The sequence below is a fragment of the Dipodomys merriami genome, unplaced genomic scaffold, assembly GCF_024711535.1.
Source record: "Dipodomys merriami isolate MVZ:Mamm:240054 unplaced genomic scaffold, mDipMer1.0.p SCAF_7, whole genome shotgun sequence".
Taxonomy (NCBI): domain Eukaryota; kingdom Metazoa; phylum Chordata; class Mammalia; order Rodentia; family Heteromyidae; genus Dipodomys; species Dipodomys merriami.
In genome coordinates, this window is record NW_027206290.1 from 19396807 (window position 1) to 19419879 (window position 23073).

At 40.4% G+C, this 23073-nt stretch overlaps 1 protein-coding gene across 8 annotated transcripts in view; it reads left to right on the forward strand.

Annotated features, from left to right (window-relative positions):
• Nucleotides 1–23073, forward strand: part of Mtf2 (metal response element binding transcription factor 2) — an 86523-nt gene that overhangs the window by 14491 nt on the left and 48959 nt on the right. For all 8 annotated transcript variants that reach the window (XR_011368784.1, XM_070007678.1, XM_070007677.1 and 5 more), the window contains 6 exons: nucleotides 5677–5772; nucleotides 6960–7060; nucleotides 7399–7547; nucleotides 10977–11072; nucleotides 14025–14093; nucleotides 14856–14979. Coding sequence is in view for 7 of the 8 variants with exons in the window: in XM_070007678.1 (XP_069863779.1) it covers nucleotides 5677–5772; nucleotides 6960–7060; nucleotides 7399–7547; nucleotides 10977–11072; nucleotides 14025–14093; nucleotides 14856–14979 (635 nt within the window). In the remaining variant the exon portion in view is untranslated. The remainder of the gene's footprint in view (nucleotides 1–5676; nucleotides 5773–6959; nucleotides 7061–7398; nucleotides 7548–10976; nucleotides 11073–14024; nucleotides 14094–14855; nucleotides 14980–23073) is intronic.

The window sequence follows — 23073 nt, forward strand, 5'->3', positions numbered from 1 at the left end:
GACTGGGCAGAAAAGTCCCCATGCTCTTATCTTCACTCAAAAACTGTAAGTGGCTCTGTGGCTCAAGTGGTAGAGCGCTAGCTTTGAACACAAATAGTCTCAGAGACAGGGCCCAGTCCCTGAAGCTTATCAACCGACCAAAAAAAAATTTTTCCCCCCCTATTTGAAATGACTTAAAATCTCAATCCTCTCCCTCTCAGCCTCCCCAATAGCTCAAAGACACTTGGTTTGTAGCCTAGTACTTTGGTATTTCTAAGATGTAAAGACCAAGACTTTATAGTGAGTTTGATTTATATAGTAAGACAGGCCAGAAAGTTCTTGTAAACTTTATGGTAAAAAAAAAAAAGTACTTGGGGCTGGGAAGGTGGCTCAGTGGTAGAGCGCTTGCCTTGCATGCCTGAGGCCCTGGGTTAGATTCCTCAGCACCACATAAGCAAAAAGAAAAAGCTGGAAGTGGCGCTGTGGCTCAAGTGGTAGAGCGCTAGCCTTGAGCTGAAGAGCTGAGGGACAGTGCTCAGACCCAGAGCTCAGGCCCCACGACCGGACACCGCCCCCCCCCCCCCCCCCCCCGGGCAAAAAAAAAAAGTGTACTTAGTCAGGTGCTGGTGGCTCATGCTACTCAGGAGGCTGAGATCTGAGGATATCGGTTCAAAGCCAGCCTGGGCAGGAAAGTTCCTGAGACTCTGATCTCTAATAAACCGCTAGAAAACCGGAAGTGGTGCTGTGGCTCAAGCAGTAGAGCACTCTTGCCTTGAGCTGAAGAGCACAGGGACAGCGGCCAAGCCCAGAGTTCAAGCCCCACTACCGACAAAAAAAAAATACTTGAATTTCACAAGTAGAGATAATTGCCAAGCAGCTCAGGGTTGTTTTCTGAGATAAGTACACGTTGTTTGGTAGTTTAGCACCCTCTGGTTTGGAAGAACTGCCCTCTGTTACTAGTCTGCATGGTTTAGTGGGAGTTAATTTAGGCATCTATTTCAGTGTAGAACTATCATTTCCTTTCCAGAGAACCCTCACCTTTAGATTAGTCTCTGTTCTGCTCTTTGACTGGAGTCATAAACCCAGAAGCTATGGGAGAGCAAGTGCTGTCAAATATAACAGGAAGCAAAGTTGAAAAGAGAGCAAACACACACACACACACACACACACATTCTCTCTCTCTCTCTCTCTCTCTCCTCTCTCTCTCTCCCCTCTCTCTCTCTCTCTCTCTCTCTCTCTCTCTCTCTCTCTCTCTCTCTCTCTCTCTCTCAGCAAAAATACAAGACAACCATTAGTATCCTAGCTGGGACCAGTGGCTCACACCTGTAATTCTAGCTACTCAGGAAGCTGCAATCTGAGGGCTGTGGTTCAAAGCCAGCCCGGGCAGGAAAGTCCACCAGACTCTTATTACCAATTAATCACCAGAAAACGGAAATGGTACTGTTTCTTAAAGTGGTAGAGTGCTAGCCTTGAGCAAAAGAACTCAGGGACAGCACCCAGGCCTTGAATTTAAGCTCTAGGACCTCTTTCCCCTAAAAAAAAAATTCTTTTCACTAGATGAAATGCTATGTAGCTATTAGCAATTATAATTTTGAAAAGTGGTGTATGTGATAGAGATTCTGTGATAGAGATACATAATAATGGTGAAAAGAAGATTCTTGTGGAGAGAACATGGATTCTGGTACATATGGATTTGAATTTCTTCACCCATTTGCATGGGTTATTTACCTATTTATTGAGTGAATTCCAGAATTAAAGTATCTCAAGAGCTTGGCTCATAGCACAAAAATGTGAATATTGATTATTGTTTATATAAACATATACACTTTTTTTACTATTGAAATAGACAAGAGGAGAATATTAAAAATGATAATTTGGGCAGGTGCTGGTGGCTCACTCCTATAATCCAAGTTACTTAGGAGGCTGAGATCTGAGGATCCCAGTTCAAAGCCAGCCTGGTGAGGAAAGTCTGTGAGACTCTTATTATCTCTAGTGAGCCACCAGAAAACTGGAAGTGGCACTGTGGCTCAAGTGGTAGAGCACTACTAGCTTTGAGCTGAAGAGCTGAGGGACAAGTACTCAGGCCCAGAGTTAAAGCCGTACGACCCGCCCCCCCCCCAATAGTTTGTGTTTTGTGATTAAAATTGTATTAAATTCTTTTTTTTTTTTTGTTCGGTCATGGGGCGTGAACTGTGGGGGTGTTATCTCAGCTCTTCAGCTCAAGGCGAGCACTCTACACTTCCGGTTTTCTGGTGGCTTATTGGAGATTGGAGTCTGACAGTCTTTCCTGCCTGGGCTGGCTTTGAACCATGATCCTCAGATCTCAGCCTCCTGAGTAGCTAGTATTATAGGTGTGAGCCACCAGCACCCGGCTGTATTAAATTCTTTTGATGATTTTTTGTTGTTGTTTTTGTAGTTGGCAGTACTGTGATTTGAACTTAGTGGACTTCATGCTTGCTCAGCTTGCTTATTTTGGTGCTATTCTTTTCCCTTAAGTCAGTCATGCTTCCATCCCTGCTCTTTGCTCTTTTTTTTTTTTTTTTTTGAGACCAAGGTTTTATGGACTTCAGTTTTTTTTTCGGTTGTGGGGCTTGAACTCAGGGCTTGGGTGCTGTCCCTCAGCTCTTCAGCTCAAGACAAGCACTCTATCACTTGAGCCACAGCACCACTTCCGGTTTTCAAGTGGTTTTTTGGAGATAAGAGTCTCAAGGACTTTGCTGCACTTTTCTGCCCTGCCCGGGCTGACTTTGAACCGCAATCCTCAGATCTCAGCCTCCTGAGTAGCTAGTATTATAGGCCTGAGCCACCGGCGCCTGGAGGCTTTATGGACTTCAAACTGTCATTCTCTAGATCCCATTTTACATCATATTTCTAGATTTCAAAGGTACAGTAATTGGTGTCCAGTCTCTTATAAAAGAACTGAGTCTTCTAAGAAAGAGATCATTTCCATATCTTCTACTCCATGATCATATTAGTGATATAATTTGAGTGAATTCATGCACAGAGGTAGAAATGTATTCTGCAGAGTGGCTTTAGTCTTCTCAGAAGTTCTCTCAAACTCCAGTCCCCAACCTAATTCCAAGAGTGTGAATATTATAAATAAATAATAGGGGATGCTGCCTGAGAACAAATTTATTTTTTCTATTTTATAATATTTGTTATGATTTTAAAAAATTACCTTTAGCTGTACAAAGGAATTTCAATTCAACATGTCAGTTTGTGAGTACCATGCATCTTGAATTAGTATCGCCCCTTCCATCATTCTTCTGAGTCTCTCCCAATCTCACTCATCCCCTCAGTTCCTTTTTCATATATGTACATTGAATATTATGACTACGTTTGTACCCCTTTACTCCCATCAGCATGTTCTAGCTTCTCAATATTCATTTGGTTAAACTGTAAGTTAGTTGTTCAAAGAGGTTACACGATTGGAATTCTTCTAGATATACTACACTTTAGTTAATGTACTTGCGTATATATGCACATGATCCTGTGTATGTTTACATAGGCACTTATAATTTAGACCTAATTTCCGTAGATGAGAGAAAGCATGTATCCTTTGTCTCTCTGAGACGGACTCACTTCACTTATCCTAAATTTTTCTAGGTCTTTCCATTTCCTTGCAAATGACATACTCTTGATGTATTAGTAAAATTCTAGTGTGTGTATGTGTGTGTGTGTGTGTGTGTGTGTGTGCGTGTGTGCGTGCGTGTGCTTGTGTGCGCGCGCGTGCAAACGCACATGTGCACGTGCGCACGTGCACCCTTACACTTATTACATTTTGGGAACTAATTTAAATTATTCCCTTTCCATAAAATTATTAACTAAATTATTAATGTAGACAAGCATCTTTTTTGTTAATGAGATTAAGTGATTACATAAATTTCACAGTTTTCACAATATTGTGAGATAATAATACTTAGCTAAAGTCGCAAACACATTTTAATCTTCACAAGGCAAATTGTCAGTATCATGGGCTAGAAAGCTTATGAACTCTACAAACTTTGACACTACAACTATTTTTTTTTCCAAATGGGGTAATTGGTACATTTCTTTCCTTTTGCTTAGTGTAAGCTGTTACCTCTTTCTCTCTCATTCTCTCATTGCTGCCCTTGAGTTGCTTAGTTCACTTTTATCAATGTCCAGTGCAGGTTATGGGCCCCTCTGTTGTATTTTTTCAACTGTTTCCCTCTGATTCTGTGTCTTCCTCCTATCTTCCTTCAGATGTGCACATATGTACCATACGTAAGGTCAGAAACCTGGAGTCATCTAAAAGTGCGACAAATTAATGAAGTCCTTTGTTTCTTGAGTGCTGTTTACTTTATCATAGCTCATTGTGTTTTGAATCTAACATCCACATATCAGGGAGACCATGTGCCCTTTGCCTCTCTGATCTTGGCTTGTTTTGCTCAACATGGTTTGTTCTAGTTCCATCCATTTCCCTGTGAATGCCATTATTTTGTCCTTTCTAATGGCTGCATTATATTCCATTGTATATAGGTACCACAATTTATGGATCCATTCATCTATAGTGGGGCATCTGGGTTGTTTCCATATTTTTGCTATTGTGAACAGTACAGCAATGAACATAGAGGTGCATGTGTCCTTGTTATATCCTGGTTCTTGTTGCTCAGGGTAGCTACCTAGGAGTGGTATGGCTGGGTCATGGGGGTGAGGGGTCTATGTTTAGTTTTCTGAGGAACCTCCAGACTACTCTCAGAATGGTTGTATTAGTTTATATTCCCACCAGCAGTGTAGTAGGATTCCTCTTTCTCCATATCCCTGCCAGCGTTTGTCTTTGGTACACAAGTATCTTAAGTTAGTTGTGTACTGTATTTTGTGAAACATTGTTGTGAAACATTTTAATCTAGTTAACAAACATTATCCTTCTGAGCTACCTACTAACCCTAAAAGTTTTATATGAAATTCATTGTGGGCTGGGAAGGTGGCTCAGTGGTAGAGCGCTTGCCTTGCATGCATGAGGCCCTGGGTTCGATTCCTCAGCATCACATAAGCAAAAAGAAAAAAAAGCCAGAAGTGGCGCTGTGGCTCAAGTGGTAGAGCGCTAGCCTTGAACTGAAGAGTTGAGGGACAGTGCCCAGACCCAGAGTTCAGGCTCCACGACCGGGTCAAAAAAAAAAAAAAAAAGAAATTCATTGTGTTTCTTTGCTTTTGCTTTTTGTCTTTTTGTCAGTCATGGAGCTTGAACTCAGGGCCTGGGCACTGTTCCTGAGCTCTTTTTGCCCAAGGTTAGCATTCTGTCACTTTTAGCCAAAGCTCTACTTCTGGTTTTTGAGTGCTTAATTGGAGATAAGACCTTTCTGCCCAAACTGGCTTTGAATTGTGATCCTCAGATCACACTCCTAGCTGAGTAGCTAGGATTATAGATGTGAGCCTTTGGCACCTAGCTTCCCCACTTCCCCCAATTCCTAGGACTTGAACTCAGGGCCAGGGTGTTGTACCTGAGCTTCTTTTGCTCAAAGCTAGCATTCTACCACTTGAGCCACAGCGCCACCTCTGGCTTTTTCTGTTTATGTGGTACTGAGGAATGGAACCCAAGGCTTCATGCATGCTAAGCAAGCACTCTACCACTGAGCCACATTCCCAGCCCCTAGGTTAATTTTTATTATAAGTAGTTGTACAAAAGGGTTTCAATTCCTGTGTGGAATCTTCATGACTGTGTTTTAAATATTCCAGGAGCCACTGGAAGTGGGGAAATGGTCTGTACAATATGTCAAGAAGAGTATTCAGAAGCTCCCAATGAAATGGTTATATGTGATAAGTGTGGCCAAGGTAAACAACTAATTTTTCTTAATCTTGCAGAAAAGTTTTATTGCATACTCAATGTCCCTTATGTAGATTTATGACTTAAAAATGCTTCAGATTGTTTTTTATAGTCATTATCCTGTTTATTAGTTGTAATGTAGGAAAGAATACTGAATTGCCCTCTTGAAATCCTATTATTTATTAATACAATAGAATTTGCTTTATGCTCTTTTTTTTTTTGACATAAGGTAAGTAATTTTATTTTTTTATTTTTTTATTTTTTTATTTTTTTATTTTTTTATTTTTTTTATTGTAAAGATACTATACAGAGGGTTACAGTTACATGAGTGAGGTAATGAGTACACTTCCACTTCCTCTTGAACATTGTTACCCCCTCCATTGTTTTCCCCCTACCATCCCTTCCCTCCCTCCCTTCCCCGAGGTTCTTTTTTTTTTTTTTTTGATTGTGATTAAGTGATTACTTAATTTCCGGAAATTCACAGTATTGTGGAATAATGATGCTCATTTAAAGTCACAAGTTCATTCTAACTTTCCTGGAGCAAATTGTCTATCACAGTCTGTAATATATAACGGTGCTCATATGTTATATACCATATATGTGATCAGCAGCATGGGGATATTTAGTAGTGGTTCAACCAGATGAGTGGGAGTTCTTTGTTTCTTAAGTCCTGTTAGTTTTGTCATATCACCTAACATTTTGGATTCATCATCCACTTATCAGGGAGACCATGTACTGTTTGTCTCTTCGTTCTTGGCTTACCTCGCTCAACATGATTCCTTCTAGCTCCATCCATTTCCCTGCAAATGCCATTATTTTGTCATTTCTAATGGCTGCATAATATTCCATTGTGTATAGATACCACAATTTTTGGATCCATTCATCTGTGGTGGGGCATCTAGGTTGTTTCCATATCCTAGCTATTGCGAACAGTGCTGCAATAAACATGAAATGGTTATATGTGATAAGTGTGGCCAAGGTAAACACTAATTTTTCTTAATCTTGCAGAAAAGTTTTATTGCATACTCAATGTCCCTTATGTAGATTTATGACTTAAAAATGCTTCAGATTGTTTTTTATAGTCATTATCCTGTTTATTAGTTGTAATGTAGGAAAGAATACTGAATTGCCCTCTTGAAATCCTATTATTTATTAATACAATAGAATTTGCTTTATGCTCTTTTTTGATATTAAGGGTATCATCAGTTGTGTCATACACCTCATATTGACTCGAGTGTGATTGATTCAGATGAAAAATGGCTCTGTCGGCAGTGTGTTTTTGCAACAACAACAAAGGTATCTTGGTGGATAAATGGGATATATAAGATATTATCATTGAAATAATTGGAAATACAAAGTCTTTTTGAATCAGATTAAGCAGTTAGTCAATGGTAGTTAGAATTACTTGATTAATGATCTTGAAGTAACTTGGAGTTTATTTTCTGATAGCGGTATGGGAATTGGCAGTGATTTGAAAGAAGACAAAATAAGTAGATTATCAATTAGTTTGTGATTTGATAGAAACTTAAACTTTCAGAAGTGTCAGACATTTTTAAATTATGAAATTATAAATATTAGTATTTAAAGTTTTCACTTTCCCTCTTGAAAATAATTTTTTCCCCTCTAAAATACAGAGGGGTGGTGCACTTAAGAAAGGACCAAATGCCAAAGCATTACAAGTCATGAAGCAGACATTACCTTATAGTGTGGCTGACCTTGAATGGGATGCAGGCCATAAAACCAATGTCCAGCAGTGTTACTGCTATTGTGGAGGACCTGGAGAGTAAGTAAATATCTTTTAATGCCCTTGAAATAACTGACTTGCTTATTATTTTTCATTATCTTTTTTTTCTTTTTCTTTTTTTGAGACAGGGTCTCAGGTTGTCTTGAACTGGAAATCTGGTAATTCAGTTTACTAAGTAGTCAGATTATAGGCATGTGCCAGCTTGTCTTCTTTTTTTTTTTTTGGTTGGTTGTGGGGCTTGAACTCTGGGCTTGGGTGCTGTCCCTGCACTCTTCAGCTCAAGGCGGGAGCTCCACTGCTTGAGCCACATGGACACTTCTGGTTTTTTTTTAGTGGTTTATTGGAGATAAGAGTCTCACGGACTTTCCTGCCTGGGCTGGCTGAACTGCGATCCTCAGATCTTTAGCCTCCTGAGTAGCTAGGATTACAGGCATGAGCTACTGGCACCAGGCACTCCCCCTCCCCCTCCTGCCCCTTGGTCCTGGGCCTTGAACTTGGCCTGGGCACTGTCCCTGAGCTTTTCAGCTCAAGGTGAGTGCTCTATCACTTGGACCACAGGGCCGCTTTGGTTTTCTGGTGGTTAATTGCAGATAAGAGTCTCATGAGCTTTCCTGCCCGGGCTGGTTTTGAACTGCAGTCCTCTGATCTCAGCCACCTGAGTAGCTAGGAATACAGGGGAGAGCCACCATTGCCTGGAGCCATCATCCTTTAAGCTTGTGGAACTATGTCTGATAATTGCTGATCACTTTAGCTTTGGCATCTAGCAGAATTCTTGGAATATTATTAATATTCATTACTTAGTTGACAAATTAATGACCTGATTTAATAACAGTCTTATCTTTGCCAACTATGTATGGCTTACAAATAATGTGGGGCCCATTTATTAGAAGAAAAAACATTAGTTGGAAGTGTTTGTATTACTTTTTTAAATTTAAAATTTTTATTTTTATTGTAAAAATACTGTACAGAGGGGTTACAATTACATGGGCAAGGTAATGAGTACATTCCTTCAAATCCTTTTTTTTTTTTTTTTTTTTTTGTCGGTCGTGGGGCTTGAACTCTGGGCCTGGGCGCTGTCCCTCAGCTCTTCAGCTCAAGGCGAGTGCTCTACCACTTGAGCTACAGTGCCACTTCCGGTTTTCTGGTGGTTTATTGGAGATAGGAGTTTCACGGTCTCTCCTGCCCGGGCTGGCTTTGAACCGTGATCCTCAGATCTCAGCCTCCTGAGTAGCTAGGATTACAGGTGTGAGCCACCAGCGCCTGGCTCTAATTCTTTTTTTTTTTTGGTTGTTCACGGGGCCTGAACTCTGGGCCTGAGCACTGTCCCTTAGCTCTTTTGCTCAAGGCTAGCGCCCTACCACTTGAGCCAAAGCACCACTTCCAGCTTATTCTGCTTATGTGGTGCTGAGGAATTGAACCCAGGGCCTTATGCATGCAAGGCAAGCACTCTACCACTGAGCCACCTTCCCAGCCCCATGAGTACATTTCTTATCAAGCATTATTGCCTCCTCCTTTATTTCCCCTTCCCATCTCCCACTCCCCCACCCCTCCACCCCCCTTATTTGGATTATTTTTAATTGTGGTTGTTGAAACCCAGTACTAACTGAAAAGAGAGATATCCTACTTAAATGAAGAGTCAGTTTTAGCATCTTCAGCTGTCTGAATCATATCTATATATACATGTATATATTTAAACCTGTCACAATGCACATGGTCACTCAAGTCTGTAATACTAGACATTCAGGAGGATCATTTTCCAAGTTAGCTTGAGCTAAAAATTTTTGAGGAAACCCTCCCACTCCGTCTCAATGAACAAGAAGAGTATTGTCAGGCATGTCTGTGGTCCCAGTTACTTGGGAGGACTAACAAAACAAACTGCCAGAGAGACTTTATGATTGAAAGAATCAGAGATCACATTTATTTATTTATTTATTTATTTTTTGGGTCCGGTCGTGGGGCCTGAACTCTGGGCCTGGGCGCTGTCCCTCAGCTCTTTAGCTCAAGGCTAGCGCTCTACCACTTGAGCCACAGCGCCACTGCCGGCTTTTCTCTTTTTGCTTATGTGGTGCTGAGGAATCTAACCCAGGGCCTCAGGCATGCAAGGCAAGCGCTCTACCACTGAGCCACCTTCCCAGCCCCACATTTATTTTTTAAAGTCAGTCATGGGGCTTGAACTCTGGGGTCTGGGTGTTATCCCTCAGCTCTTCAGCTCAAGGCTTGTGCTCTACCACTTCAGCCCCATCCCCACTTCTGATTTTCTGGTGGTTAATTGGAGATAAGAGTTTCATAGACTGTCCTGCCCGGGCTGACTTTGAACTGTCATTCTCAGGTCTCAGCCTCTTGAGTAGCTAGGATTATAGGCAGGAGCCACCGGCACCTGGCCAGAGATTACATTTCTTTCTTTCTTTTCTTTTGTTTGTTTGTTTGTTTCTTTTTTTTTTGGGGGGGGGCTGATCCTGTGCTTTGAACTCTGGGCATGGGCATGCTGTCCCTACCACTTTACATTTCAACTACAGCAACACTTCTGGTGAGAAGTGGAGAAAAGAGTCTTACTGATGGTCTTAGGTCTTATCTGGGCTGTTTTTGAACCTCCATCCTCAGATATTAGCCTCCTGTGTAACTAGGATTACAGGTGTGAGCTACCAGGGCCAGGCTCACAGATTAGATTTCTAATTACGTTAACTGAGTTTATTTTGTTTTTTGTGGGTAGTGGGGCTTGAACTCTGGGCCTGGGCCCTGTCCCTCAGCTCTTCAGTTCAAGTCCAGCTCTCTACCACTTGAGCCACAGCACCACTTCTGGTTTTCTGGTGGTTAATTGGAGATAAGAGTCTCACAGACTTTCCTGCCCGGGCTGGTTTTCAACCCTGATCCTCAGATCTCAGCCTCCTGAGTAGCTAGGATTACATGAGCAACCAGTGCCCGGCTGTTAATCAAGTTTATTGAATTATTTTCCTTTTCATAATTGTATGCAAGAATAATGCAAGTAGGGGCTGGGAAGGTGGCTCAGTGGTAGAGTGCTTGCCTTGCATGTATGAGGCCCTAGGTTTGATTCCTCAGCACCACATAAGCAGAAAAAGCCGGGAGTGTTGCTGTGGCTCAAGTGGTAGAGCGCTAGCCTTGAGCTGAAGAGCTGAGGGACAGTGCCCAGGCCCAGAGTTCAAGCCCCACAACTGACAAAATGAAATAAAAGGTAATAATTTTAGTGGTAGAGTGCTAGTCTTGAGCTGAAGAGCTGAGGGACAGTGCCCAGGCCCAGAGTTCAAGCCCCACAACTGACAAAATAAAATTAAAGGTAATAATTTTAGTTACACATGGATTACATTCTGTAATTCAAGCACACAGGAAGCTGAGGCAGAAGAATTGGGAGTTAAGAGTCAATAGGGTATAATAGTGAGATTCTGTTTCAAAATATATTCTCCTTTCCCTTAAAAACTAGTAATAAGTCTAACTTCTGCTTTTTTTTAATAGCTGGTATTTAAAAATGCTACAGTGCTGTAAATGTAAGCAGTGGTTTCATGAAGCTTGTGTGCAATGCCTTCAAAAGCCAATGTTATTTGGAGATAGGTAAGAACATTTCAATTTTACTGATTTTGTGTGTGTGTGTGTGTGTGTGTGTGTGTGTGCGTGCGTGCATAACTTGGTTTTGTTTGTAATTGTAATTTGGTAATTTTGTGGTTTTATAGTTTTAAAAATAGATTTTTTTTTTTTTTGAGTCCGGTCATGGGGCCTGAACTCTGGGCCTGGGTGCTGTCCCTCAGCTCTTCAGCTCAAGGCCAGCGCTCTACCACTTGAGCCACAGTGCCACTTCCGGCTTTTTTTCTTTTTGCTTATGTGGTGCTGAGGAATCGAACCCAGGGCCTCATGCATGCAAGGCAAGTGCTCTACCACTGAGCCACCTTCCCAGCCCGAAGATTTTGTTTTGTTTTTAATGACAGTCCTGGAGAAACTCAGGTTCTGGGTGCTATCTCTGAGCTTCCTTCCTTCCTTCCTTCCTTCCTTCCTTCCTTCCCTCCCTCCCTCCCTCCCTCCCTCCCTCCCCTCCCTCCCTCCCTCCCTCCCTCCCTCCTTCGTTGTGGGGCTTGACCTCTGGGCCTGGATACTGTCCCTCAGCTCTTGAGCTTAAGGGAAATGCACTATTATTTGAGCCACAACTCCACTTCCGGTTTTCTGGTGGTTAATTGGAGATTAGAGTCTCATGGACTTGTGGGGAGAGGGAGCAATCAGGAGGGATTGGAATGGACAGGAGCCATTGGCTTTGAACCCCCATCCTCAGATCTCAGCCTCCTGAGTAGCTAGAATTAACAGGCATGAGCCAACAATGATTTGTGAAAGGATCACTTTAGAACAAATAATAAGTGTGCCTTTGAATGTCATTCCAAAAAGCCTTTTGAGTATTGTCATTGATTTTTACTTCTCTTGTTCCGTAGTGCTGTGATATATTTTTTGTTGTTGTTTGTTTTGCTGGTTCTGGGGTTTGAACTCAGGACCCTGGGCGTGCTGTTCCTGAGCTTCTCAGGCTTAAAAGTTAGTGCTCTACCACTTGATCCACAGCACCATTTCTGGTTTTTTTGGAGTAGTTTTTTGGAGATAAGAGTCTCATGGATTTTCTGGCCTGGCTGGCTTCGAACCATCATCCTCAGATCTTAGCCTCCTGAGTATCTAGGATTACAGCCCTGAGCCACCTGTCCTGAGCTATACTGTATTATTATTGGTGTTTTCCTTCAAGAACATCAATGAAAGTGTATGATGGACAATTGCATAAAACTTCAAGATCTTGGCGCTGGGAATGTGGCTCAGTGGTAGAGTGCTTGCCTTGCATGCATGAAGCGCTGGGTTCGGTTCCTCAGTACCACATACACAGAAAAAAAGCCAGAAATGGTGCTGTGGCTCAAGTGGTAAAGTGTTAGCCTTGAGCAAAAGAAGCTCAGGGACAGTGCCCAGACCCAGAGTTCAGTTTCCAGGACTGGCAAACGAAACAAAACACATCTTTAAGATCTTGTTATGTAAACAATTTGTATCTTAGGTACAATTTCTAAAGGGAGACATAATGTTCTTTCTAATAGTAGACTAGATAACATAGTGAGCTCTAGAAAGAAAAAAAGAACAGAAAATTTGACATGCAAAAATTAAAGTTCTGGGACTGGGAAGGTGGCTCAGTGGTAGAGTGCTTGCCTTGCATGCATGAGGCCCTGGGTTTGATTCCTCAGTACCATATAAACAGAAAAAGCCGGAAGTGGCGCTGTGGTTCAAGTGGTAGAATGCTAGCTGTGAGCTAAAGAGCTGAGGGACATTGCCCAGGCCCTGAGTTCAGGCCCCAGGACTGACAAAAAAAAATAAAGTTTTGCCAGGTGCCCTGTGGCTCTTGCCTGTAATCCTAGCTATTTAGGAGGCTGAGATCTGAGGATCTCGGTTCAAAGCCAGTCAAGGCAGGAAAGTTCGAGAGACTCTTTATCTCCAATAAACCACCAGAAAAACTGGAAGCGATACTGTGGCTCAAGTGGTAGAGCCCTGGCCTTGAGCTGAAGAGCTCAGGGACAGCGTTCAGGTGCAGAGTTCATGCCCCATGACTGACCCCCCACCCCCCCCAAAAGAAATGTAAGTTTCAACCTTGCCTTATATAAAAGCATTACTTTTTATTTTTTTTTGTCGGACATGGGGCTTGAACTCAGGACCTGAGCACACTGTTCCTGAGTTTTTTTTGCTCAAAGCTAGCACTCTACCATTTAAGCCACAGTGCCACTTCCAGTTTTCTGGTGGTTAATTGGAGATAAGATTGGGGCTTTAAATTGTCATCCTCAGATCTCAGCCTTCTGAGTAGCTAGGATTATAGGCATGAGCCACTGGAGTCCAGCTAGCATATTACTGTGTTTTTTACTTTAGGAATGTTACCTTATTTTCTTGGACTTTTATCTTACCAAGTTATTTAGAGTATCAGCTAAAATAATGTATATAGAAGCAGTCATCTCAGTTCTTGGCAGATATGAGCCATTACTAAACTATGGGTGTATGGAAATCGGTGAGCTCAGATGTGTCTGATGAATGGTTAAATAGATTATCTAATTTCTCCAGATACAAGTTGTTTTATCATCATCATCATCATCATCATCATTATTATTATTATTGTCAGTCTTGGGGCTTGAACTCTGGGCTTGTGCGCTATCCCTCAGCTCTTCAGCTCAAGGTGAGAGCTCCACTGCTGGAGCCTCAGCGCCACTTCTGGTTTTCTAGAGGTTTATTTGAGATAAGATTCTCACAGACTTTCCTGCCTGGGCTGGCTTTGAACCAGGATCATCAGATCTCAGCCTCCTCAGTAGGTAAGGATTACAGGAGTGAGCCACGGGTGCCCAGCTTCTTTATTTGTTATTGCAAAATAAATGTGTTAAATCACAGACAGTATCTGAATTGAAATTATACGAGTAGTAATATCCTTATTTGCTGATTGTAGAATATAATATTAAAATAGTTTATATTTTCTCTTGATTACTTAGTATATAACTTTTTTTCTTTTTTCCTTAGGTTTTATACATTTATTTGTTCTGTCTGCAGTTCTGGACCAGAATACCTCAAACGTCTACCACTACAGTGGTAAGCAGAGAACATTTCTGCTTAAAAAAAAATTCTTCAACCTACATTTACTGGGCATACATAAAACTGTTTTTCTTTATAGTTGGCTTTATTTTATTTATCCTCAAATGTTAATCCATTTTCACCAAGGATTATCCATGTTTATTGCTAAATTAGTATCACTATCCATAATTGAAAGGAGTAAATGTAGCTTTCAGACATTTTAGGTTTGAAATTCTTAGTCAATGTTTTTACTTTTGTACCTTCAGAGTTGATATATTACAAGAGATGTGGGGTAAACAATGTGACTTTCAGCTTTTCTGTGGGGTGTGTAATGAATTTGGGGAGATTTACCAATAAAATATTTCTAAGTATTCACAAATTTCATTGTGTTACATGTATTTTAGGAACAAACAGATAAGATTTAACTCAAGATTTAGATTTTAAAAACCTAGTAAAGTATGCTCTTGTGTATCTTATATGTAGTAGCGAATACAACAGATACTGATTAATTGTATTATCAAACCTTTCTTTGAATGCATTTTAAAAATAATTTATCTTCTAGTTCATAATTTCTTATTTAGGATAAATAACTGTTTAGCTAATGTTTTTCAGTTTTTCCATGCATAATGATTTAAATGTTGTGAATATGACTTAGGAGTTTGATCTTCTGTCACCTAATTACTTCTTTTAATTGTACAAGTTTTATTAAGAAACTGTGTGATTTCTGAACAGTAACTCAAAACACTGTTTTCGTATATTTTGGTTATGTTTGGATTCCAGGGTAGATATAGCACACCTATGCCTTTACAACCTAAGTGTTATTCACAAGAAGAAATACTTTGATTCTGAACTTGAGCTTATGACATACATTAATGAAAACTGGGATAGATTGCACCCTGGCGAGGTAGGTGGCCATAGAGCTAATTTTATTAGCTACTTGATGTCTATTTTGTTTGTTTTTATAAAAAGCAAATAAGACACATACCAGTCAGACAAATAAGATTGTCTGAATTTTATTTTTAGTTCTGGGAGATTTAGCATTGGTAAGGTCATCAGAATCAACCCCCTCATTCTTTGTTTACTGGGTTGACTCTGGAAGATTATAAATGGAGGAAGTAAATTGACTTATCTTCATGCTTTGAAGTGAGAATCATTGTAGTTAAAGATAGGAGGGCAGGAGAAATCCTTTCTGTTAAGTATCTTACTGATGATTCCATTTCCTTTTATGTTTTCTGTAAACTTACAGGTATAAGGAATTCTTTCATCTAGTTGGTTTCCTTTAAATAACTGACTTCAAGAAATGGTCAGTCCAATCATAGCATTAGTGTAATGAGTTATAAAGACAGATGAGTTGGGGATTATTCTCTCAGTCTAGAAACATTTATGCTGGTTTTACAAAGCCTTGAAAAACAAAGAATATGTATGTTCATTAAAGCATTTTTTTAACTAGAATAGAAAGGAAAGAAATGAATAAGTTTAAAAATTTTTAGGGGCTGGGAAGGTGGCTCAGTGGTAGAGTGCTTGCCTTGCATGCATGAGGCCCTGGGTTCGATTCCCCAGCACCACATAAGCAAAAAGAAAAAAAAAAGCCGGAAGTGGCGCCGTGGCTCAAGTGGTAGAGTGGTAGCCTTGAGCTGAAAAGCTGAGGGACAATGCCCATGCCCAGAGTTCAGGCCCCATAACCGGACCCAAAAAAAAAAATTTTTTTTTTAGCATTTATTTAAAATTTACATATAAATTATGAACTATTCATTGAAAACTTGAAACATTGTAAACTGTGTAGAATTAAATGTATTTTATAGTCCTGCACTACCTTTTGAGGTTAAATGTACAAACGAATTTGACATTTAGGGAGAATTTCAGCATTTGTTATAGTTTTTTGGCATGAATTATGAAGTTCATATTAAATAGAATATTAAGGAACTTTTTTTTTTCTTTTTGAGGTTTCATGGGGTATTAGCAACGTGCACATTTGTTGAGTTAGCACATTAGCTAATGTAAAAAACAAAGGTATTTCCAAATTCAATTGATACAGATGTTTTGAGTATTGTGTATTATACTCTAATAATAATTCTTGTTTCCTGATGAGATAGTTTTTGAAAGTCAAGTTGGGGAGATAGTGGGGGAAAAGAAAAGTGGGAGAAAAACCAAGGAGGGAATAACAATGTTTGACAAGACATGTACTCACTAAGTAGGAAACTGAAAACCCTCTGTACATCACCTTGAAAACTAAATTAAAAAAAAAAAGTCAAGTTAGAAAGTAGATGGCTTTAAAGTTTGATAAGTTTAGTAAACCAATTAGTAATAACAAAGCAGGAGTAAGACATTAGTAGTTACCTTAGTGTTTCTCATCTTAACATTTAATGGCCCAATGCATTCACCTTAAAAGTCTTTCTAATCATGACCCTTTCAACATTTTACATGAAGATACATTTGTTTACTTGAATAGTGTATTTTGTGTCACGTGCTCAAATTCTGCAGTAGTTTACTTGATGAGTAGATAATAGGCAATATATACAAAAACATTAAAGTTGCATATATTTCTACTGCTACAAATTTTATTAAGATGTATACATTTAAGTTAAGATGTCTGGAAAAAAATTAGGTAAAAATGACAGCTTATTTTATTTTTTGTGGGTCATGGGGCTTGAACTCTGGGCCTGGGTGCTGTCCCTGAGCTCTTCAGCTCAAGGTTAGTGCTCTACCACTTGAGCCACTGGACCACTTCTGGTTTTCTGGTGGTTAGTTGGAGATAAGAGTCTTAGGGACTTTCCTGCCTGGACTCAGATCTCAGCCTCCTGAGTAATGAGGATGACAGGCATGAGCCACCAGCACCCAGCATGACAGCTTTTTTAAAAGAAAACAGTTTAGTTTTTGAATTTCAGGTATCTACTCAACTGAACCTCTCCTACATTCCAGGAGAAATTTTGTAGTATGCCAATACTTGTTATCATTGTCGGTAGCCTCTAAGATTTTGTCTTAGAAATAAGAAAGGTAGCCCAGTGACATAACACTTGCCAAATGTATAAGCTCAGTCCCAGCACAGCAAAGAGAAAGAGAAACTACATAAGCTAACTTCTTCTTCTTCTTCTTCTTCTTCTTTTTTTTTTTTTTTTTTTTTTTTTTGGTTGGTCACTGTGGGGCCTGAACGCTGGGCTTGGGAGCTGTTCCTGAGCTCTTCAGCTCAAAGCGGCCACTCTACCACTTGAGCCACAGCACCACTTCTGGCTTTTTCTGCTGAGGAATCGAACCCAGGGCCTCATGTGTGTGAGGCAAGTGCTCTACCACTGAGCTACCTTACCAGTCCCATAGCTAACTTACTTTTTTTTTTTTTTTTGGATCCAGTCGTGGGGCCTGAACTCTGGGCCTGGGTTGCTGTCCCTCAGCTCTTCAGCTCAAGGCTAGTGCTCTACCACTTGAGCCACAGCGCCACTTCCGGCTTTTTTCTTTTTGCTTATGTGGTGCTGAGGAATCGAACCCAGGGCCTCGGGCATGCAAAGCAAGCGCTCTACCACTGAGCCACCTTCCCAGCCTTATAAGCTAACTTTCTAATAGTGTATTTGGTGACTAGTAATCACTTCAAACCATTCCTTGTCTTTATTAAAATAAAAACACCACACATTTCTTAGAATAATTACCTTATTGTAAGACAATAGTGACATTGAATCTTAGGCTTTTATTTCTGTTACTCGTCGTATGTATATCTTTTTGTATTTGTGTGTGTGCGCGCGCATGCGCACATGTGTGCAGAGTGCCTAGCTGTGATTTCTTTTACTAGCGGTTTGGTAATACTAATACACTTGGGTTGGCTCAGTGGCTCACTTATCCACTCCAGAGGTAGAGATAAGAAGGGTAGCAATAAAGATTAGGCTAGCCTAGGCAAAATGTTATTTAGTAAGATCCTCCCATCTCTGTCAATAAAGCCTGGCATATTGGCATGTTCTTGTCATACCATCTAACCAAGAGGCATAAATAAGAGCATAGTGTAGGTGATCCTGAGCACAAAGGGTGGGTACCTGGCTCAAGTGGTAAAGGCATTAGACACTTGTTTTGGAGATAATCACTTAATCTAGAAAGACAAATTTAACTTATCATATATCTTTGCTCTTAGTTGACTTCTTAAAAACTCTCAGGAGATTACCAGAGTCTTCTGATAATCTGAATATGGGTTTTTTATACATTTTTGTGATTTAGTAGTACCTTAATACCGTCTAGATTGTATAGTTCTTTTTGACGAGCCACTATGTTTTTTTCGTTTAAAAATTTTTTTTTCTTTGTCAATAGAGGGGCTTGATTTCTGGGCCTGGGCACTGTCCCTCAGCTCTTCAGTTCCACTGGAGCCACAGCACCACTTCTGTTTTCTGAGTGGTTTATTGGAGATAAGAGTCTCATGGAAGGGGGCTGGGAAGGTGGCTCAGTGGTAGAGCGCTTGCCTTGCATGCCTGAGATCCTGGGTTCGATTCCTCAGCACCACATAAGCAAAAAGAAAAAAGCCGGAAGTGGCGCTATGGCTCAAGTGGTAGAGCGCTAGCCTTGAGCTGAAGAGCTGAGGGACAGCGCCCAGACCCAGAGTTCAGCCCCCACGACCAGACACCCCCCCAAAAAAAAAAAAAAAAAAGACAAGAGTCTCATGGAAGGGGGGGCAGGGAGTCTCATGGACTTTCCTGCCAGGGCTGGCTTTGAACAGTGATCCTCAGATCTTAGCCTCCTGAATAGTTAGGATTACAGGCCTGGCTGGTGCCCAGCAACTGCTATGTTTTGATTTTTGTTTTGTTTTGTTTTGTTTTGAGCAAGGCACTAGTGGCTCACACCTGGAATTTTAGCTACTCAGCAATCTGAGATCTGAGCATTGAAGTTCTAATCCAGCCTCAGCAGGAAAGTTGCATGAGACTCTTATATCCAGATAATCACCCAAAAGCCATAAGTTGGAGGTGTGGCTGAAGTGGTAGAGGGCTAGCCTTGAATTAGAAAAACACAGGGACAGCAAGTGTCCAGACCCTGATGTCAAGCCCCAGTACTGGCAAAAAAATTTTTTTTTTTTTTTGATCCAGTGGTGGTGCCTGAACTCTGGGCCTGGGCACTGTCCCTCAGCTCTTCAGCTCAAGGCTAGCACTCTACCACTTGAGTCACAGTGCCACTTCCAGGTTTTTTCTTTTTGCTTATGTGGTGCTGAGGAATCGAACCCAGGGCTTCAGACAGGCAAGGCAAGCGCTCTACCACTGAGCCAACTTCCCAGTCCCAAAAGATTTTTTTCAGTAATAAAATAGCTAAATTTTAGGGTTGGGAATGTGGCTAAGTGGTTGCTTGCCTAGCACATGCATGAAGCCCTGGGTTTGATTCCTCAGTACCACATAAACAGAAAAAGCCGGAAGTGGTGCTGTGGCTCAAGTGGTAGAGTGCTAGCCTTGAGCAAAAGAAGCTTAAGGACAGTATCCAGGCCCTGAGTTCAAGTCCCAGGACTGGCAAAAAAAAAAAAAAAATGCTAAATAGCAATGTAATGTTACAGCAATAAATACTTGAGATTTTTATTTTAGGGTGTTTCAGTTGTAGCAGGTTGCTTCTAAAGATTTTAAAACGAGATATTAATACTTCTCAGATGCCGGGCATCAGTGGCTCACACCTGTAATCCTAGCTACTCAGGAGGCTGAGATCTGACGATCTTGGTTCAAAGCCAGCCTGGGCAGGAAAGTCTGTGAGACTCTTATCTCCAATAAACCACTAGAAACTGGAAGTGGTACTGTGGCTCAAGCAGTAGAGCGCTAGCCTTGAGCTGAAGAGCTGAGGGACAGCACCCATGACCATAGTTCAAGCCCCAGGACCAAAAAAAAAAAAAAAACTTTTCAGAATCTGCCTATTGTCAGTTGTCTGATTCCTAATAAGATTTTCAAACCTACCTGGGTACCAGTGGCTCACACCTGTAATCGTTAGCTACTCAGGAGGCTGAGATCTGAGGGTTACAGTTCAAAGGCAGGAAAGTCCTCTGTTGAGACTCTTATTTCCAATAAACCACTAGAAAACTGGAAGTGATACTATGGCTCAAGTGGTAGAGTGCTCTTCTTGAGCTGAAGAGTGCAGGGACAGCGCCTAGGCCCAGAGTTCAAACTCCATAACCCACCAAAAAAAAAAAAAGAAAAAAAGATTTTCAATCTTAATTCTATAATAACCCACTTTCTAAGCTGGCAGAGAGATTTAAGAAGTAGAACATCTGTTTATCAAGTGTGAAGTGTTGAGTTCTAACCCATTACCACCCCTTTCCCCTAAAAATAATCCCCAAACACTAAATTTGATACAATATATATGGTGATAGTTATTCTTTTTTTGGTTGGATATGGCCCTTGAACTCAAGATCTGAGTGCTGTCCCTGAGTCTTTTTGTGTTCGAGGCTAGCACTGAATCACTTGAGCCACAACACTGCTTCCAGTTTTGTGAGGGTTAGTTGGAAGTAAGAGTTTCCTGGACTTTCCTGCCCATGCTGGCTTGGAACTGCTAGCCTCAGATCCTCAGATTTTAGCTTCTTGAGTAACTAGATTACAGATATGAGCCACTGACACCCGGCTGTGGTGCTACTTTTGAAGGAGAAAGAGACATAGGTAAAACTAGTTGAAATAATAAGGTGGAAGTATGAGCAGACAAAAAATGTATTAAAATAACCAAGACATGGTGAAAATAAATCTGATTAGCAAAAATACATGGGACCTTAAATGTTATATAATGACAAAAAGTATTAGTAAGTTACTGAAACTTCTGTCTATATGTCATGAAACACAGTATTGAGAGTTGTGAGGTATTTTATTGAAAGGAAATTACCCTTGAAATAATGACACTTATGTTTTTATAGAAATTTATAAATTAAATACATAAATATTTTAGAGAAAATAAATGTAATGTTAGAATAGTGTCTAGAGGGGGAGGAGCAAAAAGGAGCTGAACTTGGTACCATGACCTGCAATAAAGTACTTGGGAGCCTGAGATAGTAGTATGTGGTGTTCATAGCCAGCCTGGGTCACATAGTGAGATCTTGTATCAAAATATAAACCAAAACCTAATCCTTCCTCCCATATCCAAAAATAACACAAATTAAAAAAAAAAAAAGATTTTTCTGTTAAAATAGGTACTATGAAAACTTAATGGTTATAAGATACTTTTCTAATGTAGATGGTCTGATTTCGAAATATTTATTTATTTATTTATTTAATCGGTTGTGGCATTTGAACTCGGGGCCTGGGCACTATCTCTGAGCTCTTCAGCTCAAGGCAAACACTCTGCCACTTGAGTCACAGTGCCATTTCTAGTTTTCTGGTAGTTAATTAATTGGGAATGAGTCTCACTGATGTACAAGAAATGTGCTCATTACTCATATAATGGTAACCCTCTATGCAGCATCTTTACAATAAAGCAAAATTAAAAAAAAAAAGTCTCACTGACTTCTGCCTGGGCTGGCTTTGAATGTCAATCCTCAGATCTCAGCCTCTTAAGGAGCTAGGATTACAGGTGTGAGACACCAGTACCTGACTTCTGATTTATTATAGTTGCAATTTTAGTTTGCAAAACACAGAAAAATGAGCTTTGGATCCTTTTCTGAAAAGTGTAGTTCTGTGCAAAATACTTCTGAGAATGCCATTTAAAATAGGTAAGAATTCTGAGAAATTATGAGAATAAATGTAAGAAAGCAAAGTTCATTGTGGTTTTCCTAAAGTAAAAATGGTTTCAGAAATCAGGTCAATTTTGCTAAATTTTTTCCAATACTTTAAATTGAACTCAGGACCAAAAGTGAAAGTGTTCTTCCACATGAGTTACTCCTCATTGCTCTGCCTTTTCCTTTTTCATTTGTTTTTTAGGTAGGGTCTCTCAAGTTTTTGCTGGGCAGGCCTTGGACTGCCATACTCTTACCCTTGCCTCCTTAAGTAGCTGGTAATACAGGTGCACAGTACCACACCTGGCCCACAAAAAAAAGTCTAACAAAAGTGTTTTGTTAAATTCTAGGGTGTAGATCTAATGTAACTTGATTTCATGTAACAAAATGTGAGCTGATGAAAACTTGATCTGTAATTAAAACAAACAGTATGGTAATCAATGAGGGAGACCAATGGAGGACCATACTCAGGATAAGGTCCCCTCCCTTCCTCCCCATCTTAGGAAAGCATGTCAGAGTCAAGAGAAAGGATCATCTGGAAAAATGGAGTTAATAACAAAAAAAAAATGATATTTTTATTTTATTTTTTTTTATTTTTTTTTGTCTGTCTTGGGGCTTGACCTCTGGGCCTGGGCACTGTCCCTCAGCTCTTCAGTTCAAGACTAGTGTTCTACCACTTGAGCCACAGCACAACTTCCTGTTTGCAGGTGATTAATTGGAGATAAGAGTCTCACGGATTTTCCTGCCCAGGCTGGATTCAAATGGCAGTCCTCAGATCTCAGCCTCCTGAGTAGCTAGGATTATAGGGGGGAGGGGGGGACACTGGCATTAATGACATTTTATTTTATTTTAATTTTTTTTTTGGTCCAGTCGTGGGGCCTGAACTCTGGGCCTGGGTGCTGTCCCTCAGCTCTTCAGCTCAAGGCTAGTGCTCTACCACTTGAACCACAGCACTACTTCTGGCTTTTTTTCTTTTTGTTTATGTGGTGTCGAGGAATAGAACCTAGGGCCTCATGCAAGGCAAGCACTCTACCACTGAACCACCTTCCCAGCTCCATTAATGACATTTTAAAAGAATCTTTTAGGCATAAATAGTAGTGAAGATAGAACAAGACATTCAATTTGATAGTAGTTCATTTGGTAAGTTTCTCTATTCAGGTTGATAGGAAGAAGCAGGGAAAAGGTAGAATTAATTAGCAAAAAACTTTATATAAAGTAAATAAATATTGTATCTGTTAAAAACTAATCTCATACTTAAAAATAATGCTTGTTTTTAGATACTTTCAGAATTAATCTTGTAAAAGCAATGGAAGGGTTTACCTACCTGTGGAACTAGCTTCTTCCATAGGTCCATAACCTTTTGTC